Genomic DNA, 19,010 nt, shown 5'->3' with positions numbered 1-19,010 from the left:
GTTGTATTGTACATTGAAAACTGAAACAGGAGCCCTCTATTTATACTTTTTAGAAACGGTGGCCAAGCCGGCGGCTTCAGTGAGAAGCCGGCGCTTCCTTGGGTCGTTGACTCCTTCTGCAAGTTTAACTTGGTCCGCAAGCACAAAACGCGTAACCATTTTAGTCAAGCCAGGGGCTTCAAAGATCCTGTAATCTTTTTAATCTTTTTGATTAAAATAATTTTAAAATGCTAAGATAACTCCTTAAATTGTTATGAAAAATCTGTATAATTTAGGAGTTATCATGTATAACAATACATTTTAATGTTGTGTATGATCATAATGATATATAGCTTACTAATAAGTAAACAATATATCGTTAAAGAATTTCTTACATTGATTAGTGACTCGTGATCTATTGAATTAACCTTGATTACGCTATCGTGCTGATACCGTGTTAAAATTTAGTAGTTTATAAATACTTTGATGGCCTATTAATTTACTATCAACTTATACTTAGCTTATTTAACTTATATGATTAAGATACCAACGTAGCATTGCTTCAACGGTACCGGGTGCTAGGATCGAGCCTCAGTGGGAGGTCTCAGGTTCGAGCCTCACCAGGGAGTTTTTTGTGGAATTCCTGGCTGTCTGCCAATTGATGCCAGTTAAGGGTCCGCGGTTTCCTCCTGTGTGGATGTGTGAGTGTGTCTAACAACTAACGAGCCGTTCTAAAAAAAAAAAAAAAAAAGAGTTATATTGAGAAAAGGTGTAAGTAGAATGCTTGCTTTCATATTTTATTTATAGCAATACATTTTTACTACATTATGGTAATGCAATAGTAGCAAATGCTCTTTATCAAAACTTGGTCATCCATACATTATCTTTACACTATTTCATATGTTGACTATATTATAACAATATGGGCTTTATAAAATTATCAATACTTTGACTATTCAATATTCGATGTATAGATAACTTCTTTAAAGTGTACGTTAACTATTCGACATTATGTATAATCCTGAACCAATCAACAATCCTTGACTATGAAGATTATAATAATAACATTTACTTCTTATATTCTTTTTTGGCTAGCAAATGAGAACCGGTTACCAAGAAGGTGCAGATAAAATTTCATCTTAAAAATTAAATATCTCAAATAGAAAAGAAAATGAAATCATCTTAAAATAGCTTAGTAGTTGTAGGGAGGTGATACTCACACACCAGTTTTTGATCCATACACACTTTTCACTATAAAACTTACAATTATATCCTTAGATTTATCTTGGGACTTAAACCTCTATTATTGTAAATAAAGACATAATAGTCAATTAGGTGTGTATGGATTAATATTGAGTGTGTGAGTATCATCTCCCTAGTAGTTTGCACATTTTTTTAACGACACGAAAAAAATTTATTAACAAGCTAGCGAGAAGCTAGAAAAAATTACAAACAAAATAAAGGATTTTGAAACCACAATGTCCAATTTAATCTAACCTTGGAGTATCTAGAAAATAAACAATTAAACGCAATAACCACAATGTTGTCGATAATGTGGGACTTTCAAAAGCTTGTATCATTGAAGATATATACGAGGTTTCAAGTAAAAATTTCACTAGCAAAATATTTTAAAAGGTATGAGGAAACGATTAGCAAATAACCTAAATTGTATATATCAAATTAAAAATATTCGGGTGTCATAAATAGCCCGAAATATTATCTTTTTTGTCCATATTATCTTTCTTTTTTTTTTTGTAAAGAAATATACTTGATGAATATTATATAGAGTAAAGAATAAAACCATGATTTAAGTAACAAGAGAACACCTTAAAGAATAAACAACCAACACACTTAAGCTAAAGCAAAAGCAAAAGTGAATACAAACCCGACTCAACAAGACCAAAACCTACATGTAATGACCAAAACGACATTAGTGTACATGTACACCATAGTCCTCAACATTGGCATGTTAGCTCAATCTTCAAAACTCAAAGTCATGAGCTTTAAACGAACTGTGGAAATAATCCCCTCAAAAAATCGATCAATGTCCAAGACATTTTTTTGAAAAAGCGATTATTTCTCTCTATATCATATTAAGAAACACATAAAAGGAAACAAATCTTTTTTTTTTTTTAAAAAGCAAACGAATTATATATATAACAAACAAACGATACAATGGCTTTAGGGTCAGTTGCGAGAGGGCAACCGAAATCAATCTAAAACATATACAACTAGCCTATCGAAACAACATCAAACATCCAAAACATTACAAAGTGGTTAATAGCACACTCGGGTTCGAAATCCACTCTAACCAATCATATGAATGCTTTCTGTCACGAGAAGATATCCACTCGAACGCTTTGGATTGTAATACACTAAAGGCCATCGGAATGTTCCAAGTTTTGTTTTGGAAGACGATTTCGTTCCTCAGACTCCAAATGTGATAAAGTCCAATCCAAATAATCGCCTGCCATAGCTTTTTACCCCGAATCGTCATCGAATCTGCATCTTCCTCTTCTAACAGCTCCTTTAGATTGGTAGGGTTAAAGTTATGAAGCCCCCACCATTTAGACATTCGAATCCAAAGGTCCTGAATACGATCACAAGCAAGTAAACAATGCTCGACTGATTCTAATTCTTCGTTACACAGGGGACATCTCACACTATGGAGGTCAATACCTCGTTTGTCGAGTTCGATACGCACCGGTATTCTTCCTTTTCGTACCCGCCAAATAAAAATTTTCACTTTTTGGGTACAAATGAATTTTTCAGAGTACAATCTTGAGCAGAAAATTGCGCCAAAAAATTTGATTCAAGAAGAGTGGATAACTTTTTAACCGTGAACGTATCGTTTGAGGCCAAACTCCACGACCATCTATCCGTTGAGCAGTTACAGAAGGGGAAGCCAGCAATAAGCTCGGTCAGTACCTGCAGTTCACTGTTAGTTCTACCGTTTGGTTCTCTAATCCAACACCACTCGAACGTTACACCATTATCTCTAGCTTTTACTCGATCTGCTATTCTGGCCTCCTTTTCTGATTCTAATTGGAATATTCTTGGAAACATGTTGCACAGTTTGTCTATCCCAATCCAATGCTCTAACCAAAAGGATGTCGAGTCACCTCTTCGAATAGTTTTTATGAAGGAATGCTTGAATGAAACTTGTAATTCTTCCATGGCATGACCTGCATTTATAATATTACACTAAGTGGTTGATGATATGGAGCAATTAGAATCACACCCCATCACCAAACCACCACAATTCCCGTAGATGCTTTTTATTAGTTTTACCCAAAGTGATTCGGTTTCGGTTTTGAACCTCCACCACCACTTTCCAAGTAAAGCTAAATTTTTGCATTTCAACGAGCCAATATTTAACACCCCAACCCCTCCCCCCATTTAACACCCCAACCCCCCCCCCCCCCCCCCCCCCCGGATCATAAGAATTCATGGCAATCTCCCATTTTACCCATGCGATTTTTGAACCCGAACCCGACCCACCCCAAAAGAAGTTTCTTCTCACACTCTCAAGAATTTTTATAACACTCGACGAAGCACGAAATAGCGAGAAATAGTACAATGGTAGACTATTAAGAACCGATTTAACTAGTACTACTCTTCCTCCAAAAGACAATGAACGCATTTTCCAACTAGAAAGTCTCGACTTAAATTTCTCAATCACCGGTGCACAATCTTTAATCTTAGACATTTTTGCCCATATAGACAACCCCAAAATAGGTGAATGGAAATTTACCAACACAACAACAAAGGTAGTGTGCAATAAGATTAATTTCTGAGTTCTCCACTATTATCCCGTATAAGCAACTCTTCTTGAAATTTATTTTTAGACCCGAAGCAAGCTCATAACATTTTAAAAGATTACTCAAATTCAATGCATTCGATCTACTCCAATCACCAAAAAAGATGGTATCATCCGCATATTGAAGGTGTGAGATTAGTACCTTATCGGATCCAACTTCTACCGCTTTAAATAAGTTTCGATCTATAGCCGCTTTTGTTAATATATTTAGAACCTCCGCGGCTATTATGAAAAGAAAAGGTGAAAGAGGGTCACCTTGCCTCACGTCTCTGCCGAGTTTAAATTCATTTGTTGGGAAACCATTGATTAGAATTGAGATAGAGGCCGAAGATAAACATGAATTAATCCATTTGATCCATTTTTTCCCGAACCCCATACTTCTCATCACCTCGAATAAGAAATTTCAATTTAGACTATCAAACGCCTTCTCAAAATCTACCTTGAAGATTATTCCTTTTTTATTTGTAGATTTAAGGAAGTCAATAGTTTCATTGGTGATTAATGCCCCATCTAGAATTTACCGACCTTTAAGAAACACGCTTTGTTCCGAACCAACTAAGGATGGTAGTACTTTCCTCAACCGATTAGAAAGAACTTTGGCGATTATTTTATAGTAGCCTCCAATTAAACTAATAGGTCGATAATCGCTAAGCCTCAATGGGTCTTTCTTTTTCGGTACTAAAGTCACAAACGATGCATTACATCCTCTTGAGATTTACCCTCGATCCCAAAACCAATCAAGGCTGCTGCCAAATCCTGTTTGATTAATTCTCAATACTTTTTATAAAAATGAAAGTTAAATCCATCCGGCCCTGGTGCCTTAGAACTACAACAATCATTAAATGCATCACGTATTTCATCTTCCAGGAAGCATGCCTCAAGTGCCATAGCTTCTGCTGTAGATATCGAGGGGTATCTCAAATCATTCAGAGAGGGCCTGTTGTCGTCGGGTTCAATAAACTGGGCCTGAAAATGATCATGGGCCGCGGCCTTTATTTCAGCTGGGCTTTCGGTCCAGACCTCGTTCACAATAAGTCCACGAATGTTCAACTTGTTGCACTTGTTCCGGATCATAGAGTGAAAAAATCTCGTGTTTTCGTCTCCTTCTAATGCCCATTTAACCCTTGACTTTTGCCTTAACATGTTTGCCCTGATATTTTCTTTTTCAAACCATTTAGTTCTTGTTTCTTTCCATCTCTCCAATTCGGCATCATCTAAAGCTACTGTTTCCCCTTTTAATTCAAGGTTGAGTGCAATAATTTTTTGCATCGAGTCACTAAGATCATATCACAAATTTATACATTTATTGAACAACTGGCAAGGTGCCAGGTAAAAATTACTGACTTTAATAGCCATGTGTTCCAACATTTATAATATAACCTCTATTTCTTAACTAAGAATAACAAACAATACTGATACAGTCAAACAGAATGCTCTGCTTCATTGGATCGAAAGTAACGTTGTTTTGAAATCTCATTGTCCATACATACTAATCAACACAAGATTTTTGGTCGTTTTATCCCACCCCACCCAAATTATCCCAAAAACAACAACAAGGAAAAAAGGAGGAAAAAAATACAAATCACCCCCTAAAAAATGTGACAAGGAAAAAAGGAGGAAAAAAATACAAATCACCCCCTAAAAAATGTGACAAGTTACACCCCAACTAGGGGTATCAACTATAAAATCAATATATTAATAAAAAAATCTTAATTAAACTTCACTCATATTTTCAACGGGACATACCTTTTCGCTCGACTCGCATTAAATTTTTTCAAACCCACCGTTCAACTCAAAAAAATCTAACAAACACAACGGGACTAACTATACGCGAAACGAACACTTCTAAAAAAACGCTAAATACCTCGGATTATATTCAATACTCAACAGGACATATCTTCCCTCGGATTATATTCAATACTCAACAGGACATATCATCCGCTCGGCTCACGTTAATTTTTTTCGAACCCACCGTTCAACTCAAAAAAATCTAACGAACATAACGAGACTAACTAAACGCGACACGGACACTTCTAAAAAAAACGCTAATTACGTGTATTTAGATCTGTGTTCCATAACCTATAATAAACTCCCCAAACTAACTATATCATATCGATAATTCTGTTTCCCTTTTTTTTACACGATCTTCATGCCGTTAAAAAGGCCATTAGGTACATTAGATACTAACTACATGTATTTAAAAACACCCGTAGCAAAACGTTTTTATTTCTGTAAATACATAACGTTCCATTAACTATGAATATACAACCCGAAAGGCTCCGCGGCATTGCGCGGGCCCATTTTAGTTATAACCAATCTTGGTCTTCTTGTCCAGATAAACATCCCACTCGGCAAATCATAAATCCCATTCGTGCCATGATTGAACTAAAGACATATTAATTTTCACCCAAATCCGAATAAGCCTCAAACACGTGATCATTTGTATCAACCTAATGAATGACAAATATTTATGACTTTGATTGTTATTAAAAAAAAATTACATATGATCCGACACTCATATGCTAATTGTAACGACCCTACTTTTTCCGTTATCTTTTACCGTTAATTATTTAACGTCCGTTAACTGTTATTCGTGCCACGTCATTTCTATAACCTATATTATTATTTTAATGATAATATATTAATTATTATGAGTTAAATGAATATTTGTATTCATATTTTAAATCGTACGTTTCTATGAATCGCGGATTTCTATCCGGCAAATCTTTTCGGTTTTCAAACCAACGGTCGAGCTTTTGGGATTTTTAAGTCCTAATTATTTTAAATATGATATTTTAATGTCATATGATTATATATAGTATTTATATATATATTTCGTCGCGTATTTGTTATCTCTCCGAATTTTCAATCGCGTAGCCGTGTTTTCGCGTTTTGGGTTTCGATCGGGCGTTCGGGCCAAAAGTTATTTAACATTTAACATTTTGGGCTAGTGGGGCCCACCCCACACCCCACCAATCGGCCGAAGCAATGGGGAGGGGGTATACCCCTGTTGATTTTCCATTTTTCATTCATAATTCATTTTATCACTTACATTTCTAAACCTAAATACTAGTTTGCTCTCTACCCTCCTCCCTCCCATTTTTGGCCGTCGCCTAGCACCACCAAACATCATCATCTTCATCAATTGCTAGCTTGGATCAATCAATCTTATACATAAACGCGATCCTCTCTTCGATCTCTACGCGATAGCATCTCTTGATTCTTGATTAGGGTATAAACCCTAACCCTAGCTTTTCAATTTTTCTTTAATTTTCTGTATTTGGATGTTATTTTGATAGTATGATGATTATATGTTATTGTATTGTTGATTGTATGCGTAGAAATGCTCGATTGTATATGTTTTTGGTTTGATTGTTTTGGGACAGCGGTTTGATTGTTGTTTTCTGGAAATATAACTGATATAAAAGTGAAATTAAAGTGTCTAGATGAGTTTCTCTCATCAAGACATTAATTTTAGACTCCGGATTCATGTTATTTCGATTTTCGGAACATAAGTTATTATTAAAATGGTGTTATATTGAGATTAAAATATAAAAATGAATTGAACCAGGTGTGGTCTGACTTTGTGACCATTTTTAGAGTCTTTAGGGTGTACTAGTGTGTTAGGATTGATGATGGAATGACCTTTCATGTTCGGGTCATCGAAATCCGAGCCACGGATCACCCGTTATGACTAAAACACGTTTTTGAGCGGATTAAAGGTCCAAACTGATTAAGGGCTGTAAGTCACGCCTTGATGACTGTTCTCGGGATGTTCTTGAGCAAATTAAGGTGTCGGGTGGGTTGATTAGGCGAAGATATATATAAGGCTCGCCGAAAACTGATTCCCGGGGCTCAAGTTATGACCCGATGAACTTTTAATTAAAACTTATGGTTATTAATTGTGACTTATGATATAAATAATGAATTTCATTATTAATACATTACTTATGATATAAAAAGTAATTAATTTAATTTAAGACTTATGATATATATTTATTATATCATTTATTAATTAATTATGATTTAATTAAACATTTAATTAAACTTATGATTAATAATACTTTTATTATTAATGAAAAATATTTATGGTAAGTATTAAACTTATATTATGAGATTATTATAATAAGACTTATAATAAGGATTAATTAATTATTTAATTATTATAAGGCTTAGTTATTATTTAATTATAATTTAATTATTAAATACTTATGATTTAATGATTATAATTAGAAACTTATGATATGATTAATAATTCATTATTAATTAATAATACTTATGATATGATTTAAAACTTATTATTAATTAATAATACTTATATTATGATTAATATTTAATTAATTAATTAAATCCTTATGTTATATTAATTATATCATTTAAAATTATGTTAACTTTAATAATTCAATTTAATTTAATTAAACTTATGTTATGACATAATTATACATATATGAATTTAAATAACATTATAACCTATATTATTATTATAACCTATGCTTAAAAAATCAATGTTGACTATGTTTGACCAAGGTTGACTTTTGAGTTGACTTTCGGTTGACTTTGACTTTCAGTTGACTTTTGTTGACTTTCTAATTAAGGAAACTTTCCTAACTTATATTCTTTCCAAAAATAGAAACTTTCCAAAAATAGAAACTTTCCAAAAATAGAAACTTTCCAAAAATGGAAACCTGCTAAAAATAGAAATTTTCTAAAAATAGAAAGTGTGTGTCTGTACGCTGTCCCGATCAAACCGATGCATGTTGAGTGTTGTTCTATGTCTACTTGCAACACGTACAATAGCTATCATACTAAGACTTGACCTAAGTTAGTTATTTATATCGACCTGCTTTATTTATAGGTCGACGTTGTGATCATTCCTAATCACTTTACTTCGTTTGTTGTTTGCATATTTGTGTGGTTACTTCGTTTGCTATTAAGGTGAGTTATAGTCCTGTTTTTACATACTTTTCAAAGTATATTTTTGGGATGTGATTACATGCAATTTATTTTACGTTTAGACACAAGTGGCAATTAAATTTAAATTATTCGTTATGATTTGAACAAAAATATTCCCTAGTCTGGTAACTGTAATCACTGGTTTCTACAGGTGAACGCGAATCCTACGGATAGATCTATCGAGTTTGACAACCCCATTTCGAGCTAGTCGCGCGAGCAATTCATAATCGGAATGCTTAGTACTTCGTATTTTGTTGTAGATACACTTGTTCAGTGTATATTATTTATTGTGTTTGGTAAGGGTAAATAAAGGGTTAAGTGGTTACCAGGTGGCTCATTGATAATGGAATAATGTTTTATGTTTTCTAACATTTTAAATCTTGTGGTCTAAAGTTTATTCAATTATTTAAACCTATAATTCACTCAACATTTTTGTTGACAATTTACTCGCATGTTTTCACATATACTTGAGTTATTTGGTTGCTTCTGCTGTGTTAGAAGAGTTTGCATGCATTTGGGCAGATTTTTGTTAACCAATTATGAAACATTAAACTTGCATTCTCTTTTTGAATAATTAAACTTGTGGGTGTTTTGTTGACAATGTTTTATGTCAACTTTGGATATTTAATATGTTGGGTTTGTTAAACTACATATTTTATTAAATTTCCATTTTGGGAAACTTTTTGAATAAAAGAATGCAATGTTGTTTATTTAATTCATTTAAGTCCGATCAAGCTGTGGGACCAAGTGATGGAGCCGTTAAGTGTTTTGACGGGGCCATCACAGTTGGTATCAGAGCCAGGTTGTAGAGAACTAGGCGGTCTTAATGTGGTCAATCCGTGGTTTTTAGGGTGCATTAGAGTCTAGTTTACAGCCCGACCTTTCTTGATATAGCATTATTATGCATTTTATTTCGTATGAGAAATAGCATATGCATTTATTTCTATGTTGTATGTGGTTTGTGGTTTTACTGTTTGCAGATGTCGACTTCGAGCAACAATTCCGTTCCTGCTCCTGCTCCGACGTCTGAGGATAGACGTCGTGCACGTCAGCCGTTAATCGACGACCCAATTTACTTTTACATGGCCACCATCGCTCACATGACCAGGGCATATACGAATGAGACTCGTATTGATGCTCTTAGCGACTGTATTCGTGCCTTGCCGCATAACGAGGTGATGAATGAGATTAGAGCTAGGATGGACTCATTTATCGGTTTCAAGCGTAATGTTGAGTTCGAGAATAGGAAGCGTAACCGTGAGGTGGACGCTAAGTTTGAGGCTCTTGAGAGCATTGTTCGTGGTCTGAAGGCAGAGTTGGAGGAGGTGAAGGGAAAGTTGAAGAAGTATGAGACTCCTACCGAGCCTCATACGGGCCCAGCTTATCACACCCACTCCAAGCAGATGTGATATGATGATTCATGATTGATTACTTATTTCATAAGACTTAATGTCCTTTTATACATACATTTTTAGGTTATGTAAGGCGTTTTGCCGAGGATTTTATTAAGGATTTTGTTATGGGATATTTTTCATTATGTATGGATGGTTATTTCTTTATGACATCTATTATCATTATCATATTTTATTTCTGATGTTGTGACTCTTGGCATGTTATATTATGCGTAATATAGTTCATGTATGTTAGGTGCTATGTATGTTGTATGATTTCTATCATAAAGTATGTATGCATGTGGTGGCTATTTCTATAACTATCATAACTGTCATGTTATTACTCATAGTGTTTATTGACTATTATTTAAATGGTTAATCTTTTCGTGTTCGATCTTTTCCTTTATAACACTGGTATTATTCTTAGTACTAACGGTTGTGTTATTCTGTTTTGAAGATCATGCCTCCCCGTGAGTCCAACGAAGCTCGTATGCAACGACTTATCTCCGAAGGAATAGCAGCTGCTATGGCAGCTAATGCTAATGCTAACACTAATAACAACAATCAGGTGGGATGCTCCCACAAGAGGTTCATGGCAAGTCGTCCACAAGAATTTAGTGGCACTGAAGGACCCATTGGACTTACTCGTTGGTTTAAGAAGATTGAGTCTATTTTCAGGGTTAGCCGAGTCCGTGATGAGGATAAGGTTAGTTTTGCAAGCTGCATTCTTAAGGATAGTGCATTAACTTGGTGGAACAACTTGGTTAGTAGTTTGGATAATGATGTGGCGTATGGTATGACTTGGAACAACTTTAAAGAGAGAATGATCACCCGTTATCGTCCTAGGGGTGAACTTAAGAAATTAGAAGCCGAGCTTAAGAACTTGAAAATGAAGGGCACCGAATTAGATGCCTCTGAGCAAAAGTTCTTCGAGTTGACTTTGTTGTGTCCAAATATTTATGCTGATGAGAATCTTAAGATTGAGGCTTACATTGATGGATTATCTGAGAAAATTGAGCATGGGGTTGAGTCTAGTGAGCCCCAGACTATTGAAGCTGCTATGTCTATGGCGCACAAGCTCAATGATAAGATTTTGAGGAGAAGTAAGGCTGCTGTGACCGATGCCGGTGAGGAAGTTGTTAAGAAGGCTGATAATGGGAAAAGGAAGTGGGATAATAATCGCAACCAAAACCAAGGTCAACAGAAGAAACAAGATACTTCTGGTTCTAATAACCGAAATCAACATTTGTGTTCTCGATGTTATAAGGCTCATGATGGTTACTGTACGGTTACTTGTAAGAGGTGTTCCAAGTATCCAAGTAGGGATACATTGCTAAAGATTGTACGGTGCTTATGTCGGGTTCTGCTACTCCTGCTGCAGGTGGTAGTAATAATGCTGGTAATAATGGTGGTAACGGTAATGGTAATGGGAAGCCGAGGAATGGTGGTAATCAGAGGGTTTGTTATGAATGTGGTAAGCCGGGGCATTTCCGTGATGCCTAACAAGAAGACTACTGAGAATGCACGTGGAAGAGCATTCAACATTAATGCCAGGGATGCTGAGGAAGATCCTAAACTTGTTACGGGTACGTTCTCGGTCAATAATTTATTAGTTTATGTACTATTTGATTCGGGGGCTGATTTGAGTTTTGTGTCGAATAAATTAAGTCCAAAAATCAAAACACCGTTAACTCCTATAGACAATACTTATGTTGTAGAGATAGGTAATGGTAAAGTGCTTAATGCTAAGACTGTGTATCGTAAATGTAACATTAATTTGGCTGGTAGAGATTTTGAGATAGATTTGATACCGATTGACCTAGGCAGTTTTGAAACGACCCGGCCCAATCCATAGGGACGAATACAATAATATATGATTACATCGCGAGGCATTTGACCTCTATATGATACGTTTTATAAACATTGCATTCTTTTGAAAAGATATACCATAAATGAATATTTAAAATTCAATGTTTTTGACATCTGATGATTTCTACATATAGACAATCACCGTAAATAACAGTTTACAAGAATACTTCCGTTGACAATGTAGTCAAAATAAATACACGGTGATGATTTTGTGAATGCAACGCTTCCTCGAATAAAACATGTATGACTCCATGCACATGGTTTCTCTAACATATATTCAAACAGCGGAAGACTTCTAGGAACCTGAGAATAAACATGCTTTAAACGTCAACATAAAGTTGGTGAGATATAGGTTTAATGCTAGCAGCGTTATAAATATAGACCACAAGATTTCATATACATAAACGTTTTAATAAAAATATTCTAAGTTGTTGAGCACTTGATAACCATACTTAACATTTAATCAACGTCGCATATTCCCTTTATTATGAAATCTTACTACACTGTACCAAGTGTAGTCACCGAAATGAAGTACTGTGCAACCGCTGAATACTGGTCGTCCAGTCCGGTTGGGGTTGTCAGGCTCGATAGATCTATCAACAGGATTCGCGTTTACAATACCTCATGTAAATAGTAGTTACCAAGTTACAGGGAAGTATGCCAGTGGTACAACTCAACGTAGAATATATTTTTTATCACTTGTGTCCATAACGTAAATCATAAAATGCATGTATTCTCATCCCGAAATATTTAGAGTTTAAAAGTGGGACTATATACTCACTTTTTCCTTGAAGGTATTTAACTCGACTTGGTCTCCGATAGATATCACGAACCTAACCATATATATATAATATATCAACATATTTTCTTTTCAAGTAATCGTTATATATATATATATATATATATATATATATATATATATATATATATATATATATATATATATATATATATATACTTATAATACTTTTAATATTTTCTTAGTCCGTAGTTAGCAGTCCGATGTTAGTGGTCCACAATTAGTTGCTCAATAAAATAAATAAAGACCCCATCGTATTCGTATTGATCAGAATTGATCTCGACCCATGGTACCATGTTGTCAAATGACGTGTTGCGTACATAAAGTACCGTGTTGTCAAATGACGTGTTGCGTACAATCATGAGGTCTTATGATTAATCTTCTCGTGTTGTTTACGGGTGGTCCTGAAATATATAAAATCAAATCATAAGTAATTATATATAAAATATCATATTAATTAGAAAAGATATGATTAATTTACTGTATCTCCAAATATTTTCGTAGCTAAACTAGCTTCGGATACCCAATCTTGTTTTAGTCGTAGTTACTTCATTACAACTCCGTTTTTGTTGGTTCAACTTGCCACTTCCTTGGATCGAGTCAAATTTTAAGAATATGAACTAAAAATACCTTAGTTTGTATTCAAAATCACAGGTTATAGGTCAAACTTTGGTAAAACTTATGAAAGTGATCATTTTCCATCATAAAAACAACATTTAATGATCATTTTTCTAAAAATACTTACACTTTGAGTTAAACCATGAAATTTTTATGTGTTAACATATTCATAAGAAATATCATTTTTCCAGAACATGAACTTCCAATTCAAAGTTCAAAATGGTTTTTAATTATCCAACCCAAAACAGCCCCCGGTTGCACTCCGACGATGTAGATTCAGTTTTTAAGGTGTTCTTTGTAAAACCAAGTTATATCTTGTTAAGTTAGCATATCATTATGATATATTACAGGTCTTGAAGTGTTTTAAAAGTTAAGTTAGAAGGATCTATTTAGTTTGCAAACAAGTTTGAAATCATTCAAACTATGTTCTTGCTGTTAAAATTTTACAACATAAAATAAGATAGCTATATAATTATGAATCGAACAAGATTATGAACAAGGTTACTACCTCAAGTTACTTGGACAAAGTTACTGTAAGAGATAAGAAAAAATCTTGGAATCAAAGAGTGGTGGAGTTAGATCAAAAGGTTGGAAGTATACTTCTTCAAATGGGTGGTTATTTTGATATGTTCTTGAAAGAGTTTTCTTATGGTGTTTAAGGCTTGTAATTGAAGCTAAATGATGGAGAAAATGCTTGGAGATGATCAAGTATGAAGTTAGGAGTATTTTGAGAGAGAAATGAGGGTGTAGGTATGAGAAAATGGAGTGAAGAAATGGTGTTCATTCATAAAAACGTTTTTAGTTTATAAAGAAAGAAAAGGATTCCTAATTTTGTTTTCTTACTAATAATTCATGCTACTTGACAAATCCTAATTACCTCATATCTAGGGCAGTAATAATGTTGATTAGGATGTTGATTTGATGTGTATATACCAATAGTAAATACATATAGAAGCTGGGTATGATACGGGTACATATACCCTAGATATACGTATAGAAATCTTGAGGAAACGGAATGAGAATTCAAATATAGCTATATTTTGTGAATATACTTATATTGTTTTATGTATTTAAGTCCTTAAAAAGTGATTAAATACATTATATATACGATACATGTATAAGCATTATAGGTTATAAGTATATATATCAAAGAATGTTACGTATAGTTATCGTTTTGAAAACTTAAGTTAGTAGTTTCAAAATATACTTATAACTCATTGTAATTAGTACACAATGAGATGTTAAACCATCCTTAGATCATGTTAAATATATATAAATACATATATATACACAAACGTATAATTATTGTATGTTATATAGTTCGTGATATCATCGGTCAAATTGGACGGTCAAACGTTGTGTAAAACTCTTTTCAAAAACACAAGTCTCAACAATTTGGATTTCTTATCATGTTGGTAAGGTTTAATTTATGTAAATATTAATCTCATAAGTATAAAACGATTGGAAAAATCCGGGTCGTTACAGTACCTACCCGTTAAATAAATTTCGTCCCGAAATTTGAATGGGATGGTCATGGCTGACAATAAATATGTTTTCATGACGTGTTGGAAATTAGAGTTTTATTATCATCAAGTAATATTGATAAAGCAATTTGATTTTTGTGAAGAGTACGAGTGAGGCTATCACCAAAGGGTGAAATGAGTAGGTATAGATTCGTCATATCTTTTGATGTAGATAGGATTGATTTCCAAGTTCAAGAGATTTGGAGTAAAATCTTCATAATGAGATTTGATTCTTCGATAATCAAGGAAATTAGAATCCGCTTTAAATGCGTTCATCTATTTTGATTGCTCTGTCGGATCTTTTACTATAAATCCACATCCCTTCATTTCCTTACAACTCATACCTTCTATTCTTCCTCCCTCAATTCATACTTTAAAACATTTATCAGTATGCTTCATCCAGTACTGATCCTGGATATACTCTTAACTTTCATCTCTGTCATTCTTCTTTTTCATCTACCTCCGGAGGATTTTATTTATTTCCACTATTACCTTGGGGTTATAGTATTGTTAATTCTCCCGTGCCTTTACGTTGCAATACGTATTGATACACACGGTTTGTAATTTATTTGTTGTTGCCGAGCTTTATATTTTCTTTTATATTCAACAGTTCCATACTTCTGTTTCCTCTTCCTGACTTCGAGTCAAGCGAATAATGGTTCGAAATTCGTAGGTATGGATATTGAAATAAACATAGTTAATGTTCTAAGAAGGAAATAGTAATTGCAGGATCTTGATTTGGTAAGTTACCAGAATGTCCGAAAAGATAGAATTATCAAGGAGATATGTTCTTAATATGTTTGGAGATTGGGTAGAATGTAAGAGTTGTGTAACATGGCACATGATGACGTTATGATCTGTGAATCATTATGTTCCATTTAGAAACTTAGCATGAATTACTGTAATATAATCACGTTGATCAAGTGTCATTATATTATACTAATTCATGCTTCAGTTTCCAACACTACTTCAAAACATTCATATTTTATACTCGAATTTTTCAGAATTTAGAAACTAACACAGTTTCTTTTATTTTGTAACGCAAATATTGTGAAGAGATAAATGATTTTTGATGAGGATAGTTGGGAATATATCTTCAGGAATATCGGAGATATTTATAATGAAAAATACGATGATATCTTAGAATATCTAAGATCAGGGAATGACGCAGAAAATCTGTCTGTGAAGGTTTAGAATAAGGAGAAAGGTTCTTACTAACGGTTTCAGCAGACACTGAATCATTTGAATCCTTTGAAGGTAGATTTCATCATTATGATTTGTCCACGACCTCCTTTATACTTTACTCAATCCGGTTTCCAGTACCAAATTTTTCGTTCGAACTTTTCCAATCTATTATTCTTTATTGTCAAACTTCTGACCTTAATTGTTGTCTACTGTCTTTACCACTTTATCAGTCTTTTCCAAAACTTAATAGCACTAATTCGTAGAATGGAGCATTTTTCAGAAACTTCACATTTGAAATATGTAATTCTTGGGGATAGACGTTGTATATATATATAACTGCCGAAATAGAAATGCTGCGAGATTTCAAAATAGCAATTGTTGATTCCGCCAAAGGGGTAACGAGTTGCTGGTACATCTGCTGATAATGTCGTGGAATATAAAAGGTTCCCTGGTAACAAAAGGGTAATCGTATGTATTACATGTTATAATAAGGCTACTTCGAATGGAAAGTCGAGGTTGACTTGCTGAAACTGTGACAAAATTTGCTATTTTGAAAAGGAATCGCAAAGTTATTTTTGCTAATAAATGCTAAAAGATTTAACGCGGATACGTGTTAAATTATGTCCTTGGTTTCGAGAGCTTTTCAGGTGCAAGACTGCGGGTAATGTGTGGTTGGATCATCATCTCGATTGTCCATTATTTGAAGTGTCTTCAGGAATTTCAAAGGGTTTGATCATAGATTGTAATTGTTAATATACATATGATGTTTTAGGACTTTGAATGATACAAATATTTTTTTGGGTTCCAAGAATTGAATGATGTTCTAGCATAGTTTTGAAGTCAAAGTATAGTTTTGAAAGATGTAAGAGTCCTAAGAGTGATGTCTTCTGTTAAGTCTTGACTTGGATTTCGTTTTGTCGTAATCAAATTTGGATGAGAATGGTTGTTTTGATTTCTATGAAAGAATGTATATTATTGTGAAGGTAGTGAGTATAGTTGATGATTGTTGAATCATAGTCGAAGAATATAATCATATTAATTGTGAATTTATATATCTCTCGGGTATTACCTACCCGTTAAAAAAAATTTCACAAGTAATGTTTTGTACCAGAGAATTTTATTACAATCTTTATGAAAATATATGTACATATATATCTTCTTCAGATGTAATCATGAATTTAATAAGTCAATAAAATATTAGACTCATTTGATTTTCGGTTTGAGCTAGAATAAGTAATCTCTAAAACGATTAGGAACCACATATTCTTCACAGAATATTAATGAGGTTATGGATCAATACTTCATTATTTATTCTTATATATATTTCCTTAGTGAATGATGCTGATACTTATTGAACTCTTGCTAACTTCGCAAGATATGAATGTTGTTTCCCAGTAAGCTTCGAGTACATTGAAGATGAAAGTGTAAAATCAAGCATATTATTGAATAATACACTTGGTTTATTATAAAACGAAATTCATTGAATTGAAACAAGGATTGTAGTTAACGATGATTAAGTTGCTGACGAAGGACGTACATCATTGCATATTTGTAGTATGAATTTAAACGAGTAGTATCTATCCTTTTTCAATTCATACTTAATAGCTTAGTACGAAAAGATTTATTTTGGTTTCCGAATTCATATATATAAAATATTTATATAAATTCTTCAGAAGATTGAGTTAATACTTCATAACTCGTTGATGCAATATATGCGTTATTGATGATGTCCACGGTGATTCTTGAACTGGTGGAGCTTGTGATGTTAAAGTTGCTGACGATTCTAACGATGTTGACAACACTGACTGTGTTGGTGAGGCTAAGGGTACTGCTGATGCTGTTGGTAAAACAAGTCTAGCTTGTACCTTACGCATCATTCTTGTCGGGGTTTCTACTCTTCCTTTTATCATTTCTGTCCACTCATCTGATTTATGGTTAAGGCAGAAATAGGTAATCTCTATGTCTTTAGAGATTACATAATCACCATATAATGTTTCTCCGATGAAGTTATGAATCAATACTTCATCGTTTGTTGTAGTTGGTACTTCTTGGTATCTATGGTGCGTGTGACATTGATATCCGAGGTACGGATGGTGATATTGAGGCATGTGATGCGGATGTGATTGTTGGTGGTGGTAATGATCCTGTTGATGTTGATGATGGTGATAACGTTGATGTTGGTGATGCTGTTGGTGCTTAGGGTATTGAGGCTTGCGATGTTGATGTTATTGACGGTACTGGTTATGCTGTTGATGCTGCTGATGGTGTTTGTAACCTTCGTAACGTATTCTCCAAAGCCACTACCTGAGTGCGAAGCTCTTTGACTTCTTCTATTACACCGGGGTGATTGTCGGTTCGGACGAGTGGATAAATAAAATCTAGAATTTGATGTAGTATATAATCGTGACGAGATACTCTGGAAATGAGAGAGAAAATGGTTTCTCGAACAGGTTCGCCGGTAAGTGCTTCAGGTTCATCGTCAAGAGGGCAATTTGGTGGATGGAAGGGATCACCTTCTTCTTGTCTCCAATGATTGAGGAGGCTACGAACCCATCCCCAATCCATCCAAAATAGATGATGACTGATTGGTTGATCCATTCCGGTCACACTGCTTTCGGAGCTTGAGTGGTATTCCATATCGGAATCCGAGGGACTTGATCTAGTGACGAGTTCCATTTCGTATGATTGAATAAAGGATTTTTTGATATGAAATGATTTTTCTGCTATCGGGTGGTATTCTAATTATATAGAATATCCACATATATAGAACAAAAGATCTCGTAGATTACGGAGGGATTTACGGAATATGTCAGACAAAGTTTACAGTAACAGATACGCGTAGATATGAATTAGCAAATACGCTAAGATATGAA

At 34.1% G+C, this 19,010-nt stretch overlaps 1 protein-coding gene across 1 annotated transcript; it reads right to left on the bottom strand.

The window, feature by feature from the left end:
- Positions 1-2,245: 2,245 nt before the first annotated feature.
- On the bottom strand, positions 2,246-3,688 carry LOC139901120 (uncharacterized). Its single transcript, XM_071883858.1, has 3 exons — positions 3,466-3,688; positions 2,737-3,164; positions 2,246-2,569 (listed from the first exon to the last, which is right to left on the bottom strand). The coding sequence occupies exons 1-3, from the start codon at positions 3,686-3,688 to the stop codon at positions 2,246-2,248; spliced, it is 975 nt and encodes a 324-aa protein (XP_071739959.1).
- Between the last annotated feature and the right edge of the window lie 15,322 nt (positions 3,689-19,010).

The sequence above is a fragment of the Rutidosis leptorrhynchoides genome, chromosome 3 (assembly GCF_046630445.1).
Source record: "Rutidosis leptorrhynchoides isolate AG116_Rl617_1_P2 chromosome 3, CSIRO_AGI_Rlap_v1, whole genome shotgun sequence".
Taxonomy (NCBI): Eukaryota; Viridiplantae; Streptophyta; class Magnoliopsida; order Asterales; family Asteraceae; genus Rutidosis; species Rutidosis leptorrhynchoides.
This window is presented reverse-complemented; position numbering and strand designations above follow the sequence as displayed.